The sequence below is a fragment of the Rhea pennata genome, chromosome 27, assembly GCF_028389875.1.
Source record: "Rhea pennata isolate bPtePen1 chromosome 27, bPtePen1.pri, whole genome shotgun sequence".
Lineage (NCBI taxonomy): Eukaryota > Metazoa > Chordata > Aves > Rheiformes > Rheidae > Rhea > Rhea pennata.
The window spans coordinates 1265330-1285517 of NC_084689.1; the positions used below are offsets into that span (position 1 = coordinate 1265330).

A 20188-nucleotide genomic window follows, 5' to 3' on the forward strand; every position below is an offset into this window, starting at 1 on the left:
CTGGTTTACTTTGACTCTCAGTCCCTGCTAACTTCTGCAGCGACAAGTCCTTCGTCATCTCAGGTTTTGATGTGCAGGAGGAGCTGCTTCTGCTTTGAATATATATTTTTTTAACCAACCTAAGGTTTTGTAGCTGTTTTTAGGACCACCAGTTTCCAGACTCCAGTGATGCACCCATCAGAGGGGCCATTTTAGGGAAAACAAAGTAAATTACAGGTCTTCCCCCAGTACAGACACTGCTGACTCTCTTAAGAATTACTGTGTCTCAACTCTAAGATCCCAAATTGCGTGCGGCAGGGAGGAAGGAGGGTGTGTGTATACTTACCAACCTTTGTAGATGTGACTATCTTAAACACTTTGCTGGGAAAGAACAATGGTGGTGGGACCGCAACATGCCACCGTTCAGGATGAGTGGAGAAGACGTACTGTCTGAGTGAGCTTCAGTAAAATCGTAGTCCACAAACCCAACTCTGAATCCGTGTGCCAAGCCTGCGAGCTACGAGAATACAGCGTCAAATAAGTCCTCTTGCTTTGTGCTAATTCCTCCAGCTTCTCTCAGTGCCTCGCAGTTGAAGAAGTGAACCATATGTTTGCCTGCAGATAAATGAGCTAATAGATGCCCAAGATGGGGGGGAAGCGGGCTGCCGGGGAGCTCTTAGCAGAGCTTTGCCAGCAGTGGTAGCGTTAGCAGGCATGAGGAATGCCGTGATTCCTTCCTGGCCCGCTCCCGCGGGACACAGTTATTCCTCCACCTTGCTCCCTGGCAGCTCCCTGTTGGTATGGCCGAGGCCTGGGAGTGAAGGGAAGGAACAAATGATTCGGTTAGGACTTGACACCGCAGTTGAAACACAACCCTGCCGTGCACAGCGGCTCTCTCTCCCCTGCCCTAAGTAGCCTGCACATCTGGGCCAGACATGTCCTAGCGACCGCATTTCCCCTTGCCCTTGGTTCATTTTAGCTGATAGCTGAAGCTTTAAGAGGTGTGTCGAGGTTTTTGGGACGCTTGGTCTCACAGCAAGTTGGTCCATGCTCCTGGCAAGCTAAGCTCTTTCCCTTTGCTTTGCTCCGAGATTAGTAATAACTGCTGTTTTATGTGAGGCTTGACCTTGTCTGCAGAACAGTTGTGCTCTTGGATCCTACTGAGTTGAATGGGTATGTTTAAGCGCTGGCCAACAGCAGCTGGTGTTAGAAGCCTGCATTGCTGGTTAGGCCTTCAATACTTCGTATTACAGTAGTATCTGGAGACTCCAGTAAAAGTTATGCTGGCTGGTGTGGCCCTGCATTTCCATTAGAAAAGAAGAAAGTGGAGGAAGCCCGTGTTGTTTTGTTGAAGCACCGATTAAGCGTTTGCCCAAACCTACAGAGATCTGTCATCAGCGCTGTTTCTCCCCATTGCTTCGCTCTCCCGGTTGCCGCTGAAAGGTTTAATAATTTTGCACAAAACTGCAAAATCTTTTTGTGCAGGTTGCATCACTTTGCAGGCAGCAGCAGGGGCTGCATGTTGCTTAGGTGCCGCGACACCCTGGGCGAAGTGGCACGGGAAAGCGATTCCCGGTTAGTGCGGGCAGAGCACCAGGAAGGTGCAAGCGTCCCATGAGAGTGGCAGAGCCAAAGCGGCGCGACCTCTGCAGCTACAGATCGTTCCTGCTGGGTGGTTGCATGCACGTTTTATGCTTGCCTTATGTTCAACTAGCGATTAAGTTAGTAGCAAAGGGTTTGCTCTTAGTCTCCAGAGCTCCGGGAACCTCCCTGCCTCGACTCTTCCCATGCTTCCCTTTCCTAATTGCCAAAACATGCAGCCGTGTAATTTGCCCACCACCTAGATGCTCCACTCGGTTATGTTGCATGGGGATTGGACTTCCCAGAATATATCTTTGAACTAAAATAAGCAGAGCCTTAAGTAATAGTTTCTAATGATTTCAGAAATTCACTTTTAACATCAGAGGGTGGTTGCTTCCAGGCAGGCATTTTTGTTCTTTCTTTTTTATCTCAAAGCCCTTAAAAATGAGAACAGGAATATCTTTTTTTTTCTTTTTTTTTTAAACTCTTGCTCTCTGCTGGCTCTCTGCTAAGAATGTTTTCCCCATACTCATCACTTTATTTATGTCAGATCTTATTTTTTTTCCATATTCGTTTCCCCTTTTTATTTCTGACCGTCTATGTAAAGTTTCTATTACAAAAAGTTGAATGTTACGTCTTTTCCTCACCGCTGAGCCCTAGGATTCTTGCTTCCTCCTGAAAATGCACTTTAGACTTTCTTCTAAAATCTTTATACAGTCGGTTAGTTGTTTGTTCTGCATGGGCTGAGCTTCCGGGCAGGCCCTGTGGGTTTACCTGGGTATTCTCATTAACCTTGTTCTTTCTTGGAACATTTAGGTCTCCAAAGCATCTTCTGAGCTAATGAATTACTGTGAGCAACATGCCAGGAACGACCCGCTGCTGGTTGGAGTGCCCGCTTCGGAGAATCCTTTTAAGGACAAAAAGCCTTGTATCATCCTATAGCTTTCCTCGCTCTGGCACGCGTGATCTCTCAGGCAGGGCACCATTCTGTATCAACTGAAACCAAGTTACAAACTTAAAACTGCGCCAAGGGGTAAACACTAAATGTTGGATTCAAATAGAACTTAAATCTCAAAAATTGCAAGTGGTTTAGCAAAGGGTGTCTGCTCCTGAGCAGGTTCCATATTGAGAGGGGTTAAAATTTAAAAACAACAACAACAAAAAACAGGGTTGAGGGGTGGGGGGGTGCATTTTTAACAGTGACATTCTCAACTGGTATCAGAGTGGTGGAGGAAGTGGATTTTTTTTATTGCATTTGCCAATGGGACACCAGACCTGAGCAGTGGGACTTTGCCATTAGAAGCTGTGAACAAAGCTCTAGGTGGGTCTGACTCTGGTTGGTTTCTGATTCCAATTAGCACATCGTTTCCAGAATTGCAGTCCGATTGCTCTGTCTCTTGAGAGGGGACATGGGAAAAGATTCCAATTGGATAGCTATTTTGTAGAAAAATAATCAAAAGAACCAAATCACAACTTAAAAAATTGCTATTGCAAATGACTAAATTGAGAACTGGAGGAGGAGGGATGGAGGCAAAGTGAGAACTTGCATTGCAATGAAGCTGGGAAGCTTCCTCTCCACGTCGCGTGGCCGGTGGCCCCGCGGCATCAGCTGGCCATATGGTATCAGTAACAGAAGAGTCGCACTGTGGGGAAACACTTTGTGGAGCAAAATCCATCAGCCGTGAGAATTTCTGTGACTCACTTCAGCAAGTACTTGGCCCAGGGCATGGGAAATGGCATCAGGGTTTAGAGCCTCTGATCACTTCTGGGGTTTTAGTTCTCTGTATTGTTACCACTGTTCCTCTGCAGACAGCGCTGCGCTGGGGGCGGCTGCTCTGCGGCTCCTCGGGGAGGGAAGGGGTTTTCTGTAGTGCAGGATCCAATGCGAAATCTTTTCAATAGGCCTTTTGGAGAGTCTCAGGCCAAAACACTAAAACTGGCAGAATTACTAGCATCTTCCCATCTCCCCTCTCCTCACTGAGAGTGGCTGATGGAATAGTTCCTTTGAAACCAGTTAATTTGGGGAGATGAAGGTAAGACTGTAGAAAAAATACTAGGCTCAGTTCCCATCCCTTGGCATCCTTGAAATGCCGGTGCGGTTCGCGGGGGAGCTTCTTGTTCGCCGACGCCAAGCGGGCGCAGCGCCGCGCGGGAGGTGACTGCGCGCGGCGGGGGTCCCCGAGGACGGGGCGGGAGCGCGAGCCATGGGGAGCGGCGGGCGGGCGCGGAGGCGGCGGGGCGCCGAGCGCCGCGCCGCGGGTCCCCGCCGGGGGCGGCGCGCTCCCCCCCGCCGGCCGCGCCGCTCTCCGCTACGTGGGGGAAAGATCAGAGCTCAGGGAAGTCCCAGCACGCCTCCCTCGGCGCTCGGCCCGCCGCCCCGCCGCCCGCGCTCGGCGCCCTTCGCAGAGCCCGCTGAGCCGCGGGCTCGCTGCCCTGCTTCGCACGCGGTCAGGGGCGCGCCGCGGCCGGCGGGCGGCTCGGCGGAGCGGGGCCCCGGCTCAGCCTAGCGCGGAGGCCGGCAAGCGCTCCCCTGCAACGGGGAGAGAGGAGCGCCGCGGTTCCCTCGGCCGAGCCCGCGTCCCGGTTAAAAGAGGAGCGCGGCGGTTCCCTCGGCCGAGCCCGCGTCCCGGTTAAAAGAGGAGCGCCGCGGTTCCCTCGGCCGAGCCCGCGTCCCGGTTAAAAGAGGAGCGCGGCGGTTCCCTCGGCCGAGCCCGCGTCCCGGTTAAAAGAGGAGCGCGGCGGTTCCCTCGGCCGAGCCCGCGTCCCGGTTAAAAGAGGAGCGCGGCGGTTCCCTCGGCCGAGCCTGCGGTCCCGGTTAAAAGAGGAGCGCGGCGGTTCCCTCGGCCGAGCCCACGGTCCCGGTTAAAAGAGGAGCGCGGCGGTTCCCTCGGCCGAGCCTGCGGTCCCGGTTAAAGTGAACGCAGACACTCGATCCGAAGTGTGTCTGTTTTAAATAGACGCTTTGCCAAGTTTTAGTTCCAATTCTGCTTGCGAAGAGAAGGAAAAGATGTATCTGATGTGGGCTCCTGGGAGATCCGCCTCAGCCGTTTCCCCGATGTTCTGGATTTGCTTTGGCACGTCGCAGCCTCCCGCTGACGTTGTCCTTCCCGCGTGGGACAGCCCCGCAGGGCAGCTGGCCCAGGAACGCCCCCGCTCGCCGGGTCTGCGAGAGCCCCCGGCGGAGAGGAGCTGCAGGCCGCCAAAACGGCCTCGCTCCCGCCGCTGTGGTCCGGTCCGAGGGAGGAGAGCGGGCCCGGCGATGCTGGCTGCTGCGGGCGCTTCGGCTCGCGCAGGCGGCGCGCCCGGGAGGCTTCGCGGGCTGCTTGCCGGCGGCGCCTGGGGCTCCCGCGGGCGCGGGGAGCTGCTGACGGCTGCGCCGGGGCCGGCTCGGGCCGTCGGGCCGGGCCGGTTTGGAGGAGGAGGGCAGGGGGGAGGAGCGGGGGCTCGGGCAGCCGGGCTGCAGCTTCGGAGAGCGGCTCCATTCACACGTCTCGGTTCTGGGTATCTCGCCATCACTTTTTTAAGTATGCGATCATCTGCCTTTTTAAACAAAGTTGAAAAAACACATTTTTAACACTAATACCAACCACAGCACCTCCTGTGCGTGTCTTGCGGCCGCTTTCCCGGGCTCCGTTGCTGAACTTGAGCGAATTTTAAGCCTCCCGCCCCCCTCCCCGGGGCTCGTGGGCTCTCGCCCCGGGCTCAGCTTGCAGCCCCGCTGTCCCTCTGGGTTTTTTGCTGCCCTGAGGCGAGCGTCGCGGGTGGCGTTGCGGAGGGAAGCGTGTTTCCCCCTGCGCCTGTCCCCGGACCCGCTCGCCCCGCCGGGCCGGCCCTGCGCTTGCGCCGCCTTCCCTCGCTCTGGGCCACCGCGCGCTCGGCGGTCAGCGCCGGCCCGACGGCAGCCGCTGCCCCGGCCGCCCTGCAGGCTCCCAGCCCCGGGAGGGCGGCAGGCAGAGCCTCTTTTCCTACACCTTTCGTCCAGCGTAAGATAAAGCTCTCAAAGGCCGCGTGCGGGGCGGGAAGCGAGCGCTGTCCCCAGGGCGCCGGGGTTTTGCCGCAGCGGGGCTTTCTCTTCGTGATGAGGGAATCTCCTCTGTCCTTAATCTAGTACAGTTCCAGCCTTATTTTTCTACTCCAGATTGCTGATTCTTCCTCTACGTTAGAGACCAGTGCATGGTGCTATAGCTGGTGATCGAGGCAAGTGTCCGGACTGCAGGTCAGCCGCCAGGCCGCCGTTCCGCGTTCGCCGGGGAGCGCCCGAGCGGCCCCGCTTCTCCGCTCGAGACCCGGGCAGAGGAGGCCCCGCGTCACCGGCTTGTGCGGCCCCCGAGGCTCCCGAGCCCGGCCCCCGCGGCCGCGTTTCGGGGCCGCTCGGTGTCCGTGCCGGGGCGTTCGGCCGGGCGCTCCGTGCTGCGGGAAGCCGAGCCCAGTCCGCCTCCTCCCGCATCGTCGCGACCGCTTCACGTCCATGCCCGCGCCCTCGCGAAGCCGCCGTCTCGCCCGAGCCGCTCGGCGGTGCCGCCGGCGGCAGAGGCGCCCGGGGGCCGCGGCCGGGCAGGGGGCCGCTGGGGCGGCGGCGGGGGGCCCGGCGCAGCCAGCTCCCGCTTGCCCGCGCGCGCAGCGGCGAGCTGCGACGGAGCCGGGCCACCGCTGGCCCCGGCTGCAGCCCGGCGCGCCCGGGTCCCCCTCGCCCGGTGTCTCTCCGATTGGTGACTCGTTAGGTGGGAAAATCCTCGACCTTTTTTATTTTTTTTTTCTCCTTGTCTGAGTAAATCAGTGATCATACTGTAGATGTTTTTGTATAGCATAAATATAAGTGCGAATTACAGTAGTTGCTTGTACTTCGTTAGTGCATTTGCCAAAAAAAAAAAAAAAAAAAAGAAAAGAAAAAAAAAGACACTTTTCAGGACTTTTTAAGTGCTCCAGAGTGCAGAGGGGGAGCGAGGAGGTGGCTGGTGCCTCTCTTGTGTTGCTAATCGGGCGCTGGGCAGCCGGTGCCAGCTCCGCGCTGGCTCCACAAAGGCCTTTTCTGGGATGTAAACACATGCCCAAATTTGCCTGAAGTTTCTTTTTAGCATGTGGTAAAGCTGTTGCCAAAAATAGAAAGGAGAGGGACTGGAAAATAAAAGGGAGAGAGGAAATGTAGTTTCTATTTAGTTTCTAAACCGGTCGGTTCCCCCCGTGCCACCCTGCCGGTGCCGGACGCTGCCGCCGCCGCCGCCGCGGGGGTTTCCCACGCCGCCGCCGCCGGCTCCGCGCCCCGGGGCAGCCGCAGCGGGGCCGCCGCCGGGCAGCCGCGAGCCTCCCGCCCGCAGCGGCCTCGGTCCGGCGGCACGAGGGGCCGTTTTCCAGCCCGCGGTTCCCCCCGGGAACCCATCGCTCTTCCCTGGGCTCTGCAGAGGAGCCGAACAGCATCCCTCTTCCTTCGAGCGCTTAAAAAGTCAACTTTATTTAACAAAGTAAAAATAATGCATTTACTTCATTGAAAAGAAGCCACGCGTCTGATACTTTGCGCTCTTAATTTCTCTCTCTGGTCTATTATTATTATTATTTGCCAAACTGATATTGTTGCCAAACGCAAATCAAGGTTTGTAAAGACTGTATTTTAGGAAGTAATCGGTGTATGTAACGTAGGTTCCTCATAATGTCTGCATTTTTGGATCTCTGATTTTTATTTCTGGTGTGCCATAGACCAATTTCTTGCACAGTGTTTAATATTTTGTGGAATTGTTGTTAAGAAGTGAATTGATAACACAATAAAAAGGCTCACTTTTCATTTTACCAGGCATCCTCTTCGACCCGTCCCGACTCCGCGCCGGGGGAAGCCGCCGTTCCCGGGGCAGCCGGTGCGAGAGCCCTGGCTCGGCCCACGGCTCCCGCGTCGCCGGCGGCCTGGGCGCGCCGGGACGTCCCGGCTCTGCCGGCCCCAGGCTCGCGGCTTTCCTGGCCGCTGGCGCAGCCGGGCTCAAACCTGCCAGGCCCTTCTCTGCCCTCGCCTGGGCTTTCTGACGCTGCTCCAGCCCCAGCTGCTGTTGCACCCCCAGAAAATCGCTGGCTGGCCAGGACCGGCGTTGCGGCCAAAGCCGTCGCCGCCAGCTCTGCAGAGCCCCCGGCAGCGGCTCCGCGGAAGTGGCCCGGCACGGCCCGGCTTCCCGGGAAGCGCCAGGGCCTCCCCCCCAGCCAGCCCAGGCGGAGCGAAACCGAGAGCAACGCTTCTTCCCGCTCCTTCCCCTTTTCGGGGAGAAGGGAGGAACCCGGCGCCGGCGCTGGCAGCACCCGGCTGCTTTCCTGGAACGCGGCAGCCCCCCAGGTCGCGGGTCTGGGAAGCGCTTGGAGCGGCTCCCCGGCCGGCCGGGCCGGCAGGAATGCGCGCCGCGCTCCGTACGGCAGTCTGGGGCCGCGCTTCCTCCGCCTGCCTGGAATAGTTGGGATTTTTCAGCGTCTGCGCGGGACGGGGGCAGGGGAGGGAGGCGGCAGCCGCGGCGCTCACACGGCCGGGGCCTCCGAGCCGCCGGCGCCCCGCCGCCGGGCTGCGTGCAGCATGTTCGGGGTGCGAAGGGCGTTCGGCGAGGCGGCGGGAGGCCGCCGGCCCGTCTGTGCCCACGGGGGCCGGGCCGTCCCAGTGCGGCTCCAGCCACCGGCATCTGCAGAGCGGGACGGGGAGACGCGGCCTCGCCGGCGCCGTCCCCGCGCGGAGCCCCCGTGGGCCGAGCCGGAGCCTCGGCTGTGCCCACGACTGCAAAACCCTTGACCCCCCCCCCCCAAAAAAAAAAAACTCGCTCTAAGAGGCTGAAGCGGGGGAGGCGGCAGCCCGGGTGGCCAGAGCTGCTCGGTCCCGTGGGGCTCCCACGTTCCTGGAAACCCTCTTCAAAGCCGACGCCGGAGCCGTGCGGTGGCTGGCAGCGCTTGAAAGGCCGCCGGGACCCTCCTGGTGGCGCAGGGCCGCGGGCCCCGGCACGGGCCGCGCCGGGAAGCGCTGGTGGCGCAAAGCTCGGAGCGGTTGCTAAAAATAACCCTCCCTCCTTCGCCGGGGCTATTTTTAGCTTCTCTGCAACTATAATTATCTGCCCTTGGCGTCAGGGCTGAGCGAACTGCTGGCACCTCGGCCCCGCGCTGCCCGGGAGGGTGCTCGGCGCCGGCGCGGCCGAGGTGGCCCCTCGCCCGCTCCTCCCGGCTCCTCCTGCCCGGGGCTGGCGATGTGTCCCGACCACGCGGGCAGCGCCAGCCCTGCCGGCACTCGCAGCAGCATTGCACAGCCGTGTGCGGGGCTTCGCACCAGCATTGCACACGCCCGCGCCAGCATGAGCCCTGCTCCTACTGCAGGGATGTGGGGGCTCAGGGCCACCCCAGCGCGGGGAACCCCGCCGGGTCCCCCACCCGCGGATGTCCCCGTCCGCCCCCGCGGTGGACCCCGGGCTGTTCCCCCCGCCGTGACGCGCGGCGGGAGGGGGGACGAGGCCAGGCGGGCTCCTGCGACGCACTGGAAACGCGGCCCGTGACGCCACGGGCAGCTTCCTGCTCCGGCGCGCCCCGCGGGGCGCTTCCTCCCCGCGCCCGGCGCCGGGGGCTGCCACCGCCGTCGCCCCCGGCACCTGCCACACAGGCGCAGGCCCTGGGCCCCTGCGCGGCCCACGATCCCAGGACCGCACACGCGTCCGAGGTGCCCTGCAACCACCTGCGTTCCTCCCTCTCCGGTCCCTGCTGGAGACCCCGTGCTCCCACCTTCCCCGGGACCACGTGTGCAGACACACACACACACACACACCCCCTGCCCCCCACCCCGGGCTCCAAGCACGCACACACATGCACAAACACGCATGTACATACATGCACGCATGCATACACACGTGCACATATGCACATGCATGCACATACACGTATGTACGTGCATGCACATGCACACACGCATGCAGACACATGCATGCACGCACACGCATGCTGGGTTCCTGTGTTTGGACCCTCCACACCAGCACCCTGCAGCCCCGTGTGCACACGTGTGCACACGCAGATGCACACGCGGCGCCTGGTCCCCTCCTCTTCCAGGAATGGCGCTCGCGGTCTTTTCCAGGATGGGGAACGGATCCAGCGCCCCCACCCCACTGGCCCCGGCCCCAGCCCCGCCGGGGCCAGGGGTCGGCCGTTTCCCGTGGAAACTCCCCGGGCAAACACGGGCGCGTGCCGGGGCCACGGGGATGGAAAAGCGGCCGAGAGCCCAGCCCAGCCCCGGCCCTTTGATCCGGCTGGAAAAGCACCGGCGCGGCGGCCGGGGGGGGCCGGGGAAGCGGCAGTTCCAGCCCCGGGGCCGCGCCGGCCTCGGCGTCGCCGCTGCGCTCGCAGCTGCAAAAGCAAAAACCCCCAAACCGCGGGGGCGCCGCGGGCCCGGGGAGGGCGCCGGGGACCCCGGCAGCGCCCACGCCGGCCCGGCCCGGCCCGGCCGCCGGGATCCTCCCGTCTGCTGGACTTTCGCCCTCCCGCCGCCGGCCGCCGCCGCGGGTGGAGCGGCCCGTCCGCGGCTCCCGCCCGGCTCCGGCGCGGCCGGGGGGCGCCGGGCCCCGCCAGAGCCCCGGGCCGGCTCCGTGCAGCGCTCCCGGCGCCGCCCGCCTGCGGCTCCGCACCGCTGCCCCCCCCCCCCCCCCCCCCCCGGCGGGACCCAGCGCGGGGCCCAGGCGTCCGGCCGGGGCGGGCGGCGGCGGCCGCGGCCCCCGACGCCGCTGAGTCAGGGCGGGCCGAGCCCCCGGCCGCCCGCGCCGTCTGCGCCGGCCCCCGGCGGGCGGAAAGTCGGGCTCAGCGGCCGCCGGGATCCCCGCCGCCCCCGGGCGGCCGCAGCGCCGCTGAGTCAGGCGGCCCCGGAGGGGGGGCCCGGCCGCGGGGGGGGGGGGGGGGGGGAGGGGGGGGCCGCGCCGAGCCGCCCACCAGTGCTCCCTGCTCCGGGGCTGCGGGGCCCCCCCCTGCCCGCCCCCCCCCCCCCCCCGGGGGCCCCCCCGGGCCATGGGGCTGAGGGCGGCGGGGCGCTCAGGCCCTGTTGCGGGGGCTCCGGGGGCGCGCGCCAGGCGCTGCTGTGTGTGTGTGCACAGCCCCACATGTGCACGGCGGCTCACAGCCCTGGGGCATGTGCACACGCATGCACATGTGTGCACACGCATGCACACCACCCCCTGCCTGTCACCCACAGGGGTTTCTGTGGCCTGTTCCCGGGGAGGGGGAGCAGGAACAATGGAGCAAGGAGAACAAAGGGCCATTGTCGGGGGGGGGGGGCACAGCGTGTGTGCATGTGTGTGCGTGTGCACATGCTGGTGTGCCTGTGTGATGAGCCGTGGGGGCCCAAGGGCTGCAGTGGGGGTGCTGGGTGCTGCCTCGGGGGTGCAGACATGGGATGCATGACACTGGTGCCGAGGCGCAACGGCCCTGCAGATCTCAAGGGCTGGGTGCAGCTGTGACCCACAGGCAGCACCGTGACCCACAGGGCTGGGGGGTGATTCGGCCTCGTGTGGATGGAGAAACCGAGGCACTGGGAGGACGGCCCTGTGGGGCTGAGCTCAGACAAGGACACTGCAAGCTCCTGAGTCAGGGCTGGGACCCTGGCGTGGAGGGCGGGAGAAACACCTCGCCGCAGGCAGCCGGTGGGGCTGGGCCTGGCTGGGGGTCCCAGCCCCCTGCCTGGCCCCCACCACGGCCATTGCCACCCTCACAGTTCAGGGCCTGGGTGCATGATGTGGGGCGGGGTGCTGGCGTTGCCCCCACCAGGCCCCAGCAATTCCCACGCAGAGCCTCCCTGGGGGCCGCATCCTGCTCTCCCAGTCCTGGCTGGGGGGAGCAGGAGTAGCGCCGGGGCTGGGGCTGTGCTGGCAGCACCCAGCCGGGTTCCCGAGGTGGCACCGGGCCCTTTCCTGCACCCTGGCAGTGCCGTGCGGTGCCGTGTCCCACTGCAGCGGCAGGGCCAGCTTCCGAGGGACGAGGCCACCGGGCCCAGCGCTGCAGGTCCCAGCACAGCAGTGCTGCAGAATCAGGGGGCTGCGGGAGGAGGGCTGGGATGGGGTCCCTGGGACATGCCCATGAGACGTGGGCAGGATGCGGCCCTGGCCAGGCGGGATGCCCCGCCGGCTGAGTCATGGCTCCCTGCCCGGCAGCCGCGCGGAGGCCGCGGCCGTGCCCAGCGCCGCCTGGCGCAGAGCCCGGCCAGGTCCCCTCGCCTCGGCGGGACAGGGCATCCCTGGCTGCGCAGCTGGGCCGGGGCAGAGCCGGGGGCGACGGCGCTCAGTGCGTTTGTGCAGTGCTGGGGTTTGCGCGCAGGTGTGTGTGTGTGTGTGTGCGCGTGTGCACATGGGTGGGGGTGCGCATGGGTGTGTGTGCAGCGACAGTGCTCAGTGTGTGGATACCGTGCCGGGGTGTGCATGCGGGTGTGCACAGGTGTGCACAGCGACAGCTCTCAGTGCATGTGCGCAGTGCTTGGGGGGGGAGGGGGGTGTGCAGACGTGCGCCCATGTGTGCCGGGCGCTGGCCCAGCCTGGGTGAGCCGGGGACAGGCGGAGGAGGGCAGCTCTGGCGCGGGCGCAGCAGGGGAGAGCGCAGCTGAGCTCGGGCTGGGGCAGCGCTGGGGCCTGCTGCAACGGGCGCCCGGGCGGCACAGGGCCGAGCGCTTGCAGCGGGGCTGCCGGCGCCACGCCGCTCCCTCCCGGCGTGCCAGCACCCGGGCACACAGACACCTGGGCACGTGCATGCACACGTGTGCACATGCTGGGTCACTCACGCACACGTATGCACACACGCGCTCCTGTGCACATGCACATGCCCCTGGGCACACACCTGGGGTGTGTGTGGGGGGGGTGTGTAGGGCAGGGGGGGGCCCTGGGGCCACCATGCCCAGGTTGGGGCACAGGGACACGGCTGCAGCTGGGGTGCACTGGCCCGGCTGCAGCCACCGCAGCTCCCTCACCTGCATTCCTGGGGGGGTGGGCAGGAGGAGCCCACTCAGTGCCTCAGTTTCCCTGGTGGAGCCAGCACTGCTGGCTCTTTGCCCACAGGCTGCAGGAGGGAGGGCGCTGGGCAGCACCTCAGCAGCCGTGAGCTGGACCCCCGCAGCCTGGGCCTCGGCTTCCCTTGCTGCCAGGGACCTGGCACAAGGGCGATGATCACCCCGGTGCCAGACCGGGTGGCCCGATGCCCCAGTGCTATTGCAGCAGTGCAAGGGAGCAGCTAATAAGGGACTTTTTTTTTTTTTTTTTTTTTTTGAAAAAACTGTTTGGGGATGGTGCATCACATGCAGAGCTGGAGGGCTGTACATGGCCCTTAGGGGTAGAAAGGTTTTGGGGCCTGGGGACCCGTGGCTCTGTCCATCTTCCCATGCAGCATCAAGGCAGAGGGCCTGGGGGACGCATGGTGCAGCCCAGCTGGCTACGACACGCTGCATTTCTGGCTGCAAACTCGTTTGCAGAGCCAGAGGGATCACTGCTGCTGGGCCCCTTTGAGGGAGGCGGTTGGAGGCCAGAACCAGTGCCTGTGCCAAGGCTGGATTAGTGCAGCTGGCAGGAGCCTGGAGCCGCCTGGCACCCAGCCGCTCCCTCCCCACCCCGAAACCAGCCCCGAGGGCCACGGACTGGGAGCAGCCTGGCACAAGCTCCGTGGTGCAGGGCTGCGGGAGGCCTGGCCCGGCTGCCCCCTGCGAAACAGCTGCAGCAGCCAGCACTGAGCCCGTTCCCCCTCCAGGCATGCGGGTGCCCCTGGGTGCAGAGGAGGCAGGAGATGAATGCAGGTGCTGCTGAGTTCAGAAATTTTATTGCAAATAGTTTTTTTTTTTTTTCAAATTAGTACAAGAATAGACTCTATAATAGATTTAGATCAGGGTTTCCAACTGGCTTGAGTGCAAAGAATGAATCTGCTGTTGCAAGTCTATGAATATATAAGACTTATTTATCCCTTGGAAAAAAAAAAGTTCATTTGCAAATCTGTCCCTTTGCAGTCCTCGTTTCCATCAAGTCCCAGATGCCAAAAAGAAAATAAAACCATCTCCGTCTGTCCTCCCCGCGCTCTGCCGCACCAGTCCCGGGGCTGCTCCGCGCCCGGCAGCAGCGCGCGGTGGGGCCCGTCCTCCACAGGGAAAGCGTGCGCTGGCGCGCGGCACAGCTCCTCGGCACATCGCGTCTCCTGCCTGGCCTCGTCCTGCCGGGCTCCCGGCCACCGGCCCCGTCTCCGGAGGGCTCTGCCGGAGCGTCCTCAGCTCACCTCCTTCCTGCGCCCATCGGCCGGGCTGCTCCCCTCTCTCCAGTTAAAAAGAAAAATAAAATCAGTGGGTGGTTTGTGTGTGTGTGGTTTTTTTTAAATCTGGTTGTTTCTCCTTCCCTCTTCTGTGGTTTATTTTTGCTTTTTTGTTTTCTGCAGGTTAAAAAGCCGGCGGTCGCCGCGGGGCTCAGCGCTCCTGCAGGGCCACGTAGGGCACCCACTGGTTCCTGTCGCGGCTCTCGGCGCAGTAGCTGGCCACCTCGGCCAGCCCCTGGCTCTTCCAGGCGTCCGTGTGCGGGTTCTGCAGAGGCAAAGCGCAAGGTCAGTCGCCACCTGCGGCCCGAGTCGCCGGCGTGACGCCGCACCGTGCACCGCGCGCCAACGTCCCACTCACCGTGACTAAGAGGCAGTGCAGGTCGCGGGGCTCGGCGCCGGGCTGCGGCTCGCCCAGGATGGCGGCCAGGCGCTGCATGCCGGAGACCCGCAGGATGTGGATGTCGTTGTCGCAGCAGAAGGCCTGGATGAGGGTGAAGTGAATCTGCAAGGCGATGTCGCCTTCATCCTCCTCGTCCGTGGCCAGCACGCACAGCACCACGCTGTCGGGGTCCCTGCGGGCGGCAGCAGCGTTAGCGGAGCCAGGACAGCTCGGATGCAGGTGCCAGGGCATCCCAGGGCATAGGTGAGCTGTTGTCACCCCCGCCAGCAGTCCCAGCCCGTGGATAAGGGACTTGGCAGTGACCCCCGCGTGGTCTCTGGGTCGGGATAGCCCCCCCCGGCAGCCCCCCGCACTAGCCCTACTCTTGGACGCCCACCCCCCCGCACTCCCTCCTCCCCGAGGGACTCCGCTGCATCAGCCCCTGCCGTGCACCGGTTCCGGCAGCCCCCCCTGCACCCGGACCCCCTCCCCCCAGTGCACCCTCCCGCTGCACCCCCCGGACACTCACACGTTCATGAGCTTGGCGGACTCGTAGACGCCCACGGTGAGCCGGTCCTGCCGCTGCGCCGCCACGAGCACCCGCTCCAGCGCCTCGCTCACCGCCTGCATCCTGCGGGGACAAGAGAGGCCCGTGAGCGGCGGCGGGCGGCAGCGCCGGGCCGGGTCCCCCCCCGGCGCCCCCCGGGCTCCGCACTTACTTGCTGCTATCGGAAGGCACCAGCTCCTCCAGGGTCATGGTGCAATTGTAATCCACAGGGCGGGCGCCCAGAGGCCGAGCCCGGAGAAGGATCCGAAACAAGGGAAAAAATGAAAAATGAATCAAGCCCAGGTGCAATAATCCAGTGGCGCGGGGGGTCCCGGTGCCGGTGCCGGTGCCGCTCGCTCCGCTCCGCTCCGCTCCCCGCTGCAGCGCGCTGCTCTGAGCGCGGCTCCGCGCGGCGCCGCCTTTTATAGCCTCCCGCAGCGGGGCGTGGCCTCGTGCGGCGCCCCCTCCCCGCCCATTGGCTGGCCCTCCACAAAGCGAAAGGCGGCCGGCACGGGGATTGGCTGCCGCTCGCAGGCCCCACGTGGGGCGGGGTGCTCCGGTGGGGGCGGGAGGGGGGTTCCACTACGCGGGGGGAGCGGGGCCGGGCTGCCGCCGCCTGCGCCCGGGAGCGGCTATTTTTGGAGCGCCCGGAGCTGGGTGCACGCGGAAACCCCCGCCCAGAAACTCCCCCCCCCCGGCTGTGCCGAAAACAACGGCGGGACGGGGACGGGGGGGGGGTCAGTCTGTGAATTTGGGGTTGCAGTTGGGGGGCGGGTCGGTCCATGCACCAGGGTCTGCGATGGGGAGTCGATTCGGGCATTGGGGTTTGCAACTCTGCGGAGGGTCGGTCCGTGCAGTGGAGTATCGAGCCTGGCACTGGTGTTTGCGGGGGGCGGGGCGGTCCATATATTGGGGTTTGCAATGGGGGGGGGGGGTCGGTCCGTGTAATGCCGCATCGGTCTGTGCATTGGGGTTTGCAGTGTGTGTGTGGGGGGGTCGGTCCGTGCAATGCAGTATCGGTCCGTGCATTGGGGTTTGCAGCGCGTGTGGGGTAGGTCCATGCACCGGGGGATCCATCCGTGCAGTGGGGTGCGGAGGGTGCGGAGTGCCGGTCCGAGCACCGGCGCTGCGACCGGCGGCGGCGGCTGGCGGCTGCCACCTGCCGGGGACGCGCGGCCGCCGCAGGCCCCGTTCCCCGCCCCGGCGGCGCTGCGGGCCAGGCCCGCACACGCGTGGGGCTGTGCGCGCACTGCCGCCTCCATGCATACGTGGGCCTCGCACCCACGGGCCCCTGTACGCTACTGTCCCCTCGCACGCACATCCTGTGCTTGCTCGCTCTTGCACGCCCAGTTTTGCATGTTCAGTTTTGCACACCAGCCCTTCTCCCCCGCTGCGTGCCAGCTTGCACACATGTGCTGCCTGCCTGTGCTGATGCAATGTGGGTGTGCATGCGTGTTCTTGCTCACACCAGCATGCTGGTGACCACCTTGTGCATGTGTGCTGCCTCGCAGGCCTGTGCTGCTCCTCTGAGCTGCACGCTCGCACGCACACGCTCACACATCGAGCACAGCTCCATGCGGGCAGGCCAGCTCTGGCACGCTCCCGGGCGCTCCGGTTTCATGCTCTGGTTTCGTGCTCCAGGTTGTTTCCCTGCCTGAGTTTCCTGGTCCTGCTCCCCGTGGTGGGGCTGGCTGTGTGCACACCTGGGCTGGAGCAGGCTCGCTGCCAGGCCAGCATCGCAGCCGCACGTTGCCCTGCTGCAGCTGGGCAGGATCTGTGCTGCCAAGGCCCCACCGCCGGCATCACAGGAGCCAGCAGGACCTGGGGAGGATGCACGTCCCCACCAAGGCTGGGAGGTTCGGGAGATGAGGATGCCCCTGTGGCTCAGCCTCCGGTTGTGCCTCGGTTTCCCCTGGCAGCTGGTGCGGGGGCGGCAGGTGTCTGCGTGCTGCCGCGGCTGCCCGGGCACCAGTGATGCGGCCCCGTGCATGGCAGCAGCGCGGGCGGCCACGTGAAGGACACACAAGCAGGGGACTTTGCCCGCTGCAGCCGGGCTGTGCCGGCTCCATTCCCCGCTGACCGGAGGGTCTCGGCTGCTGGTGCTCCGAGGCCACCCACGCCTCCCAGGTTTGGCGGTTTCCAGCTGTAGCTGCACGAAGGGTGCCCGTGCCAGAGGGGTGCAGCTGGGTGCTCTTGCCAGGTGCCAGGTTACTGCACCTGTTAATTGCTGCCAGGTAAATATTTACGGCTGGCTGGCAGCGACGGGGAACCCTCGTCACCGGCTTGTTAAAGGAGATGAATTTGGGGTTGCATTTCAGTCAGGCCTTGGGAGATGCCCTGGGGTTGTGCCCCCAAATCTCTCAGATCCAGTGTTCTGGGGCCCTGCTTCTCCCGCACTGGCGGTTGCTGGGCTCTGCGTTGCCCCCGTGAGGGTGGCTGCAGGCCGGGCTCCGTCCAGCCGCACGCCCTGGCCAGGGTTCCTACTGCCTGCGCCAGAGCAGATGTCCTGCAGGGTGGCTGCTGCTCACCAGCGTCCCGTACAGAGCCGTGCACGGGCAGGTCGTTTTTCCCCCGATTCCCTAGTGGATGCGCAAAGTTTCCACAGGATCTCGCAGCTCTTTGTGCGGGGCCCTTGCGGAGGCAGCTCGGCCCCAGGCGCGGCTGCGAGCGCAGGGCCGGGGCCCGCCTCCGCTGAGCCCCGACACAGCTCGGTACACCGATGGCTGCGGCCCTCCGCGCTCCTCCCAGCGTGTCGCGCACCCCCTGCCACCGGAGGGCGCGGCGGCGGAGCCGCAGCGGCGCTCTGCCCGCCCGACTCGCTGGTGGCTCGGGCACTGCCTTCTGGGAAGTGTAGTCGCGGCGCGCCCCGCCCCCGCGCGCGGCGCCGGGGCGGAGACTGCATTACCCAGGGGGCGCCGCGCGGCACAGGGGGCGGGGCGCGGCGCGGGGGCGGGGCGCGGCGCTGCGGGGAGCTGCGGAGCGGAGCGGCGCAGACGGGACCCACGTGCGGCCGCCGGTTCGGTGCCGCCTGCGCCGGACCATGGCCGAGAGCGCCCCGGGGCCGCGGGTAGGCGGCTGCGCTCTGGCGCAGGGGGGTCCCGAACCGGGGTTCGCGCCGGGCCGGGCCGGGAGGGTCCGGACTGGCTTGGACCGGCAGTACCGGCGTGGGAGAACCCGAACAGGAACCAGACCGGGGCGGGAGGATCCAGACTAGCCTGGACTGGGAGTACTGGGGCTGGAGGAGTCTGAACCGGGACCAGGCTGGGGCAGGAGGGTCCGGACTAGCCTGGACCGGGGCACCACAGCTGGAGGGACCTGAACCAGGACCGAGCTGGGGCTGGACAAACTTGTGCTGGGGTTGCCTGGGCCAGGATAGGACCAGGCCCCTGCTCTGCCCCCCCCAGCCCCATCTCAGCCTGCCCCAGGATGCTCCGGACAAGGAGTCAGACCAGAGCCCCGAGTCGCCGGCACTGAGTGTGACCCCCAGCGAGGAGGAGGAGGAGGAGGAGGAAGACTCCCAGGTGAGTGGGCGAGGAGATGGCTGTTCCTGTCCCCGCTGCTGCCTCAGGGAGAGGCTGCCCTGCAACCTGCTGGGGGGGAGGCTCACACCGAGGAGCCCCCCGGGGCTGGCGCGATCCTCCTCCGCCCCCCCCCCCCCCGGTCTCTCCCCGCAGTGGGCAGTGGGAGACGCCTGCCGTGCCATCTGGTCAGGCGACGGGCTGCTGTACCCCGCCACGGTGCGGGCGCTGGACGCCGCGGCGGGCACCTGCCTGGTGGAGTTCGACGGCTACGGGAACAAGGAGGAGCAGGCGCTGGCGGATCTCCTGCCCCCCTGTGCCACCCCCACGGCGGCTGACCCGGGGCCCCAGGGGGTGAGTGCGGCCACGGGGCACCTTTGGGGTGGGTGGGGAGGTCCACGGGGGGTGGTGCTGATGCTTGTGCCTCCCTGCAAGGTGGAAGAGGGTCCCCGCGGGGAGCCCCGGAGGCCGAAACCTGCCCCGTCGTGGGAGCTGCCCCCGGGCAGGCGGAGGAAGAGCAGCAAGGGTGAGCGGGCGCCCTGCTCCCCCCAGGCCCCCGAGGTGAGTATCTGGCATTGCCTCAGGCTTGAGTACCCTGCACCCCTCGGCTCGCTGTGGGGCTGGGAGCTGCCCTGTGCTGTGGGGGGCACTCAAGGCTGTGGGTGCCCTGTCCAGAGCAGGTTCTGGTGGCCTGGGCTCTCCCTGCCAGCCTGTGGCTGGCCCCGCTCCTGCCCATCAATGGGGATGGGAACAAGCGAGCCTGGAGTCACCCTGTCGTGCAGCCCCGGCTGCAGAGTTGGGGGGGGGAGGGAGGGAGGGAGGGACGAGAGCCCAGCGATGCTGGCAGGGGGCACCAGGACCTCCTTATTTCCCTGCTCGGATCCCCGTCTCCTGCTGGGCAGGGTGCAGGGGAGGTGGTGCCCCACGGCAGGGTCCCTGGCGATGGGACTGTCCCTAACAGAGGCTCTTGGTGGTGGTTGTAGCTGGTGCCTCCGCCATGGCCCCCAGCCCCGCTGCACACACTCCAGGAGGAAGAGGAGGAGGAGGAAGCCTTGGCTGCGATGCTGATGTCCTGGTATATGAGCGGGTACCACACCGGCTTCTACATGGTACGGCAGGGCTGGGGAGGGCATGGGGTGGAGGGAACAGCCAGGGTGAAGGAATGATCCCCCCGTGACCCCTGCACTGCCCTGCACCCCTAGGGTCTCCGTGAGGGCCGGGCAGAGGCAGCCACATTCCTGCCGAGACGAGGCTGCAGGCAGAAGAAAGCGTCACCGCGCAGCTAGGAGGACAGGTGGGTGTGTGGGGACGCAGGTGCCCGCGATGCCCCCAACACCTCTTTCCTGTCGCTCACCTCTGTTCCCCCTTTTCCAGCTGGATCCATGGCCCTGTGCCCTGCTGGAGGGGCAGGTCTGGGGCAGAGAGCAGCACTCCCGGTCTCACCTTGTGGTTGGAGGGCCCAGCAGTGGGTCCCTGGGAGAAGAGGGAGCCGCTATCCCCCTGCCATGGGCTGGCTCTGCATCAGTGCCCGGCCCCAGAGGTGCCGCGGCCCCGTGGGCTGCCCCGGCTGTGCTCCCCTCCCGCAGGGATTTTGGAATAAAGCTGGTGTGTGGCATGCTGCGTCTGGGCCTGTCTGCACCCCTAGGGAAGGGCCGTGGCCCTGCGCAGGGGCCTAGCACTTGCTCTCGTCCTGGGGCCCAAACAGGGCTCGGTGTCCAGATCGGCCTCGCTGGGGCCGTGTTTGCTCAGGGAATTGGCAGCCTGTCCTCTGCCGTGCGTCTCTGGAGCCCGAGGCAGCCAAGCTCGCTGCGAGGGGAGGGGACGGGGAATGGGGCACGGCACCGGGCAGTGGGGACTGTGCGTGGGGGAGGCAGTCCTGCCAGGAACGTGCAGGAGGGGACTGGCTGCTGGGTTGGTGGGGGGCCAGAGGGG

At 65.0% G+C, this 20188-nt stretch overlaps 3 protein-coding genes across 10 annotated transcripts in view; 2 read left to right on the plus strand and 1 right to left on the minus strand.

The window, feature by feature from the left end:
- Nucleotides 1-3789, plus strand: part of GNG7 (G protein subunit gamma 7) — a 79409-nt gene extending 75620 nt beyond the window's left edge. For all 6 annotated transcript variants that reach the window (XM_062596014.1, XM_062596013.1, XM_062596010.1 and 3 more), the window contains one exon: nt 2377-3789. In XM_062596014.1, the coding sequence (XP_062451998.1) occupies nt 2377-2502 (126 nt within the window). In that variant the 3' untranslated portion in view covers nt 2503-3789. The remainder of the gene's footprint in view (nt 1-2376) is intronic.
- A 9521-nt stretch (nt 3790-13310) lies between these two features.
- On the minus strand, nt 13311-15118 carry GADD45B (growth arrest and DNA damage inducible beta). The gene is made up of 4 exons (XM_062596133.1): nt 14911-15118; nt 14721-14822; nt 14171-14384; nt 13311-14077 (listed from the first exon to the last, which is right to left on the minus strand). The coding sequence occupies exons 1-4, from the start codon at nt 14946-14948 to the stop codon at nt 13964-13966; spliced, it is 468 nt and encodes a 155-aa protein (XP_062452117.1). The 5' UTR covers nt 14949-15118; the 3' UTR covers nt 13311-13963.
- A 2578-nt stretch (nt 15119-17696) lies between these two features.
- On the plus strand, nt 17697-19871 carry LOC134151625 (survival motor neuron protein 1-like). Of its 3 annotated transcripts, none has more exons than XM_062596345.1 (7): nt 17697-17805; nt 18143-18259; nt 18413-18610; nt 18692-18817; nt 19240-19365; nt 19459-19550; nt 19631-19871. In XM_062596345.1, the coding sequence occupies exons 1-6, from the start codon at nt 17779-17781 to the stop codon at nt 19540-19542; spliced, it is 678 nt and encodes a 225-aa protein (XP_062452329.1). In that variant the 5' UTR covers nt 17697-17778; the 3' UTR covers nt 19543-19550; nt 19631-19871. The 3 variants fall into 3 exon arrangements, with proteins under 3 accessions (XP_062452329.1, XP_062452330.1, XP_062452332.1); XM_062596346.1 differs by having other exon boundaries at nt 18164-18259; XM_062596348.1 differs by having other exon boundaries at nt 18179-18259.
- The last annotated feature ends 317 nt before the right edge of the window (nt 19872-20188 follow it).